This window comes from Tetrahymena thermophila, assembly GCF_000189635.1.
Source record: "Tetrahymena thermophila SB210 genomic scaffold scf_8254740, whole genome shotgun sequence".
NCBI classification, from domain to species: domain Eukaryota; phylum Ciliophora; class Oligohymenophorea; order Hymenostomatida; family Tetrahymenidae; genus Tetrahymena; species Tetrahymena thermophila.
This window is the reverse complement of record NW_002476503.1, coordinates 1-7321: the sequence shown is the minus strand read 5'-3', so window position 1 is coordinate 7321 and position 7321 is coordinate 1. Positions and strand designations below refer to the sequence as shown.

Here is a 7321-nt window from a genome sequence, read left to right as displayed (position 1 = left end):
TGATCAAAATAAAATTTAAGATATTGTTTGAAGGTTACTGACTCAAAATTAATTTGTAATCATGAAATAATTTCTATTTTTTATATTTAAATTGGCAAGATATTCATTCTTAAAAATACTCTTACCTAAATAATTAATAAAAATCTATCTACTAAAAATATATAAATTTAGCAAGCAATGTAGAAAGAGATCAATCAACTTACCTAGCATTAATTAATATTCAAGTTATTTCTAACTTTTAACATTCATTAAATATAAAATGGAGGAAATAAAAAGAAAATTTTGGAAAATATGCTTTTTCTATTTTTATATTTTTAGATTTATTCTTAAAAATTTAATATGTTTGTATGTTTGATTACTCTATTATAAACTACTTTTTATGTTTCATTTTTGGTTTGTTGTGTAAAAATTAATTGAATTTAAATTAACTAAAACAAAATAAATTTGTCTTAAATTAATTTAAATTAAATTAAATATGAACTTAACCATTTAGTTAATTTTCTAAGTGTAGAAAATTTTAATTTATTACTTGTTTTAAGCTTTTTGCAATTGAATTTACTTTTCTTGCTCTTGTTTTTGCTTTTGCTTTTTTAAAGCTTCTTCTTCCTTGATTGTTTAATATTAAGATAAAATAATAAATTATTTGTAATAATTTAATACAAAAAACTTACTTCCTTTTTTTAAATTTCCTATTAAGAAACGATAGGTTAAAATTAATTCAAATTCTAAATATTCTGCTTTTAATTAGATTATGCTTTCAAATCATTTTCTAATGTTTTTTGAGTCTGCTTTAATTTTTCTATTTCTTGTTTTAGCAAGATAATTGTTTGATTTGACTCAACTGTTGTTGCTTCCAACTAAACTTTTTGATTTCTAAGTGCTTTTAGTTCATTTTCTAATTGCTTTTGAATATCTTTTAATGATTTAATTTGTTATTCTAATTAGATATTTGATTGGCGTAACTGAGAAATTATTGCATCCTATAAAATATATTGAAATCATTATTAAATTACACAATTAAAAAATGACAATAAGTTAGAATTGATTATACCTGTCCTTACTATTGCTTTGAGAGGATCTCTTAGATGAAGTCCTATTCCTTTTTACTAGAAAATATGTTAAGAATAGATTCATAATTTGTTGGAATTAAGTTAGTTAGTTAGTTATTTAGTTAGTTACATAATAGGATAAAATTTCTGTGAAGAATTTTAAACAAATTCAATGTCTTTTTTGAATTTGCGAATGAATTGCTAAGTGTTTTGATCATGATCATCCATGAATTCGATAAATTTCTAATCTAGTTAAAATTCAAATGAAATAATTCCTTTTAATATAATTAAAACGTCTTTTATCGATAACCTATCTTCTGGCTTGAATTAAGTTAATCCGTTAATTATGAACTTAAGCTGGTTTTTGTAAGTGAATTACTCAAATTCATTGCTGTAATTCAATGGCAAATGCTTCTTGAACATTAAAGTGCTTTTGAAGTCTTAAACCATAAGGTAAATTAGATAACCTTAATATTTATTAAACATTTTATCGAATTGAATATCCAACTATCTTAATATCTATATATCTATCTATCTACAATAAACTCTCAATATTTTGGTTCAAAAAAAGGGTAAAAAAAAAATTATTAGTCAGATTCTATTTACTTTTTTATCAAAAATCTAAGTATATTTAGTGCCCAAAATATTGAGAATTTAATGTATATATTGTTCAATAATTAATCAAAGTAGATAAATATTTATATGCAAATAACTAAGATTATTAATTACCTAATGAGAAACATTCACTCTATTTTAATAGAAAAAACAAGTTAAAATTTGTTTAAATTGTCACTAATTTACCTTAATAGTTGGCTTTGTGCTTATGTTTAATCCTAGTTTTTAGTATTCATCTGCATAATCTTGAAATTTATTTGGATCATAACATTCTGGAGCTTAGAATAGCCAGTTTCCTAACTGTAAAATTAAGAATTATTTCAGAAAGTAGGCTTTCTATAAGTAATATAAAGAATTACATATTGGTTCATTCCGTATCCAGATGTTTTTGTTAGGCTATCTGCCAATCCTAAATCAGCTATAATTATTTTTTAGTTAGTTAGTTAATAATTAAGAGCAGATAAATTAAATCTTTTTGCATTTTATATTCAAAAACTTACAAACTACAGCATTTCCATTATAGTCAATGAGTATATTATCCATTTTAAGATCATTGGAAATACACTTCTAGGAATGAATGTGCAAAAGACCTTCCGCAATATCTTTAGCATACTTGATTGCAGATAATTCATTTAGTTTTTTGTTAGGACTCTTTTCAATAAGCTCACTTAGAGTTCCTTTTTAAATACATTTTTTTAGTGACCTCATAAAATATTGATGCTTTTTACCTTAACATTCACTCAAAACTAAGTAAATAAACTCCTTTCCTTCAATTTTCTTTAACAAGTTGACTACATATGTAGAACCTTTACACTTTTCGAGCATATTTATTTCTTGTTATGCTTAGTCAAATGTTTCTTAGAAGATTTTCCCCTAAGAATCTCTGACATGAAGTCCTTTGATTGCAAATCTTCTGTTTGTGGATAATTCTTTTGCTAAAAAGACCAAACCTTGCTTTCCCTGTCCTATGTATTTAAAATCAGAGAATCCTTTCTCAGATAATTCAGTCTTGATGATATTATAAGCCAAACTTTAAGTAGGATCTAGCTATGGTTCTTAGATATCTGAAACTTTTTTAATAGTTAAAATAATCATAATTAATAATATGCGAGCCTATTTAGTAGATTTTTTATCAAAACAGCCATAAATTTCAATTGAAATAGAATTAAACTAAAAAATTATTAAGATAAGTAATGCGAAATATATATACTCATCTGTTCTGGTTTATCTAGCATCTGAATGCCTTTGTCTTTATACATTTGCTTGATCTTCAACCTATTTTAAATATGAGAAACTAATTTCTTTTAAATGATGTCTGATTCTTATGGGTTTTGTTATTGTAATATTCCAAAACTTTGAGATGATCCTTATGGCTATTATATCTAATATTTTGATTGTTGCTATTGCATCCCTAACTAATTTGAACCCTTATTGATTTAGTTATTATTACCCATTTTGCTATTTTTGTAAGTCTACTTACTTTTCTTTCTTACCTATTTTTTAATTAACTATTTGATAAACTAATTAGTTTGATTTCTTAATTATTATAAGCAATTATCTAATTTCTTTAGTTTTTATAATTGCTCTTCCTTTAAATTCGTATTGATTTGAAATTAGAATATTTAATCCAATTTCCTCAAAGATATTCAAAACGAAGATAATGTGAAGAACAATAATTTCTAATAAGAAACTAATTAAATAAATAAAAATTAAATTCTTTCTTTGTGTAAAATATTATTTTTTTATTATTTAAAAATTTTAGTAATTTTTTTTAATAAAAAGATATCTTAAGAAATTTTTAATTAGAGTGCGCAGATTGGCGCTATGCTAAAATTATTAAAAAAAATTGTAAAATTAAAACTAAAATGCTGTTATAAAATATTAAGTTTTGTAAATAAAAATACTTGCAATAAATAATATAAATATTTAAATTAAATAAATAAATACCTTTATAATTTTAAATATCTATTTTTTTATTTTTTAAATTTAATTATTTTAAAATTTATCTAACAATTAATTCATTTTATACAATAATTCTTATATTTTTTTTCTTGATTTCTATCATTTTTAATCAAAGTTTTCTAAATATTTATCGTCAATTAAAAATGTTTCTATTTCAATATTATAATCATCACCTGGAGTAGCAAAAAATATTCCAAAGCTATAATTTTTGTCTTATATTATTTTAGACTCATCAACTTTGTTTATATTTTAATATTTTGGATAGTCCATAAATAATACAACTCTCTTAGAAATATTAACTCTAATTTCTAATTCATTTATTTCTGAAACCACTTCATTTAACTTTTTTCCTTTTAATATTTTATCTAAACCATATTCACTGCTTCTCGTGAAAAAGCAACATTTTTCTTCATATAAATATTTATTATGTATTTCTTACGTATTCATTATTCCAACACATAAATAATCACAATTTAAATTCTTGTTGACTTTACATCTAAAAATATAATTTAAGTTAGGATCTAATTTATCTCTAGTAAATATTTAACCTGTTAATGATTTGGGTTGCTTTACTATATAGCCTAATAGCTTATTTTTTTCTAAAATTAATTATTAACTATCTTAATAATTTGATTTGATAAATTCTATATTAATTTAAAGTAAATTTATAGTTTCAAAAATTGGATAATTTACAAGTAACTATTCAATATCTTTATTATTTCCAAATTATTTTGAAGTAAAATATGATTTATTTTATTATTCAAGAATAGGAGAGGTACTATTGTAGTAAGCTTGTCCAAACTATTGAGTAAGTTAAGATATTTTATTAGCTAGTTATTCTAAGTTATCAATTTGTTTAGTTGTAAGTTTGCTAAAATCAATAGTTTAGCTTTTATTTTCTTTGAAAATTTCTACATTTAAAAATAAATGATTGATAATTTATGAATATTTCTAAATAGAGTTTTTTGCATTTTAAATAAAATAATCATGACAATAATTTGTTTTGTTTTCTAAAAGTGAAATCAGTTTTTATTGCTTTATCTCTATTTATTAATTTTATAGATTTTGATCCATATCATTCTAATTCTAGTTATTATTTGAAGTTTCTAATCTTTAAACAAGATCTGCAATTTCTAAAAGCTACAAATTATTTAGAAAATCTGCATTTATTGGAGTCTTGTCAGGTTGTAAGTAATCTTTGAAGTCAATTTTGTTAATTATAGGAAGGAAACTATCAAACTGATCTGATAAATTGCTAAGAAATTATTCTGAACAGAAATTAAATTTATTTGATATTAATTTAATTAATTTATCTTTATTGTCACTTCTTTCATCTAATTCTTATTTACCCTATTAACATAAAATTGTAAAATTTAGTAATCATAATTCATAATATAATCTTTTAAGGTTTTCAGTATAAATTTAAAATTTATTTTGGGGTGGTAATTATGAAGTTATTAAAGATTGATTGATATGAAGTACATAAAATTAATATAGAAATATTTACTGTTATGAAGCGTCTAGACAAGTCCTTTATTAAATTAAATTATTCATCATTCATCTTATCAAACTCCAATTCCAACAAATCTTCATTTAAAAGGTTTTTAATGTCAACTCTATCAATGCTGTTTGATAATTTGAACACTATTTTTTGTAGCTCTTTAGTTAACTCCTGCGAGCAACAATTTGATCTATTGCTAATTAGCTTAGCCATTAACTAGCTTGTTGTCATTTCATTTTTGTCTTTAGTTTAAATATCTTTTTCATACAATTCTAACTTTTCTTTTTAATTATCAATTTTGAGATCTTCAAAGTTTTTGATAACAAACATATCAATTGAATCTATTAATTGCACAATATTCTAATTAATACTTTCTGCTGTTTCAAAATTAATCATTGACTTTTATGTTTCGAAGAAATCAATCTTTTCATTCAATTCTTCTTAATATTTTTTCTAGTTAGTAGAAATTCGAGTGAATAATTCTTTAAAAAGCTCATTTTACTTGTCAAGGTCATCTTTGAAATTGGTGATGATATTCTTAAGCTATTCCTTTTCGGCTAATTTGTTATATTAAATAATTACCTGTTCATTAAAGCTCCATAATGACTTTGCTTAGCTCATCATCTGTTCTTCTTTAAGTATTATTTTTTGGTCGATTTATTTTCTTAAGTTTAAGAAAAAAGATGAAATTTTAGATAACAATCCATCAACAGAGCAATCAGCCTCAAAGATTTGCTTAAGTTTCTCGTAAAGCTCATTATCGCCATAAACTGGGTAGTTCTTAAAAACAGTTTTTTCATTTTCCTTAATAAGTCCAACTAAATTCAAAGAATATTAATTGGGATTCTCAGAAAAACACTCAGCGCATTGAATGAATTGGCTAGAATTAGGATTAGTGCTTAACGAAACAATCCAGTTATCAGGATGTCTAGGGCAGCTTCTGTAGTTTTTGTTAGATAGGATGAAGAATTCCTCTTATTTGAGTTTAAGATCTTGGATACTTTAGATCTAATTCATTTTTCTTGCTAATTATGCTATTTCTTAATAAAAGTACTTTAGGGAGAAGATATTTAATTAATTATTTATAAGCAAATCTTATATTAAGAAAATCGTGAATATATATATAATGAATAATTAATATCAAAACGAATTTAATATTTATGACTCTATAATTAATTAATTGCATATATAATAGAGAGATAGACATAGAGACAGATGAAGAAAATATTTAATTAATTATTTATAAGCAAATCTTATATTAAGAAAATCATGAATATATAATGTATAATTAATATTAAAACAAATTTAATATTTATGAATGTAAATTAATTCACTGTATTATATAATAGATAGATATACAGACAGTTGGATGGATGAACGAAATATTTAATTAATTATTTTTAAGCAAATTTATATTAGAAAAACATGAAAATATAATGAATCATTATTATCTAAATAATCTTAACATTTTTGATTCTAAAATTAAATACATTATATTAATTAATTAATTAATTAATAGATAGATAGATAGATGAAGAAAAAATATTTAATAAATTATTTATAAGCAAATTTATATTAAGTTTATAATGAAAATATAATGAATAACTAATATCTTTAAAACATTTATGTTTGTAAAATTAATTAATTGCATTATATAATAAATAAATAGACACATAAATGTAATATCTTGTTTATTATCAAATTTAAAAAAAGAGAAAAGATGAATAATATTTATTATTCTACTAAGTCTATCAATATTTCTAACTAGAGAAATAATTTTCTGAAAATAGCTATATACTAATATAAAATCACTTTCTCTGTAATATTATGAATATAGAGATTTGTTCACACTTCTAATTAAATGAAATAAAATGGGTTTCCATAATTATAAGAACCACTATAGAACTAATTAATGGTTTTTGAAACCAGTGTCAAAATATTTTGTTTGTAAAAAATGTCGAAAAACATTGTTTAGAACCAAAATTAAGGAATGTTACATAAATAAAATTTACTTTATAACAAAAAAATATGTTCAAAATTTTAGATAAACTTCAATAATTTATAATGAAAAAATTTATAATAGATCTTTTACAAATCATAAACAAACAATTAATAAATAATATTTATTATTCATACAGACAGACGGTCAAATGTATAAATCTTTTTGTTTAGAGAGTAAAAAATACAAAGCTTT

General features: G+C 22.0%; 2 protein-coding genes across 2 annotated transcripts; both read right to left on the bottom strand. All coding sequences in view use genetic code 6, as the record gives it.

Annotated features, from left to right (window-relative positions):
* Positions 1–384: 384 nt before the first annotated feature.
* TTHERM_01644000 (kinase domain protein) lies at positions 385–3118 on the bottom strand (the record flags this gene model as incomplete). The annotated part of the gene is made up of 11 exons (XM_001029263.3): positions 385–448; positions 530–606; positions 672–980; positions 1052–1106; positions 1180–1516; positions 1779–1797; positions 1851–1964; positions 2024–2082; positions 2165–2341; positions 2393–2734; positions 2875–3118. The coding sequence occupies 11 exons, from the start codon at positions 3116–3118 to the stop codon at positions 385–387; spliced, it is 1797 nt and encodes a 598-aa protein (XP_001029263.3).
* A 607-nt stretch (positions 3119–3725) lies between these two features.
* Positions 3726–6144, bottom strand: TTHERM_01643990 (kinase domain protein; the record flags this gene model as incomplete). Its single annotated transcript, XM_001029262.3, has 2 exons — positions 3726–4976; positions 5134–6144. The coding sequence occupies 2 exons, from the start codon at positions 6142–6144 to the stop codon at positions 3726–3728; spliced, it is 2262 nt and encodes a 753-aa protein (XP_001029262.1).
* Positions 6145–7321: the final 1177 nt, after the last annotated feature.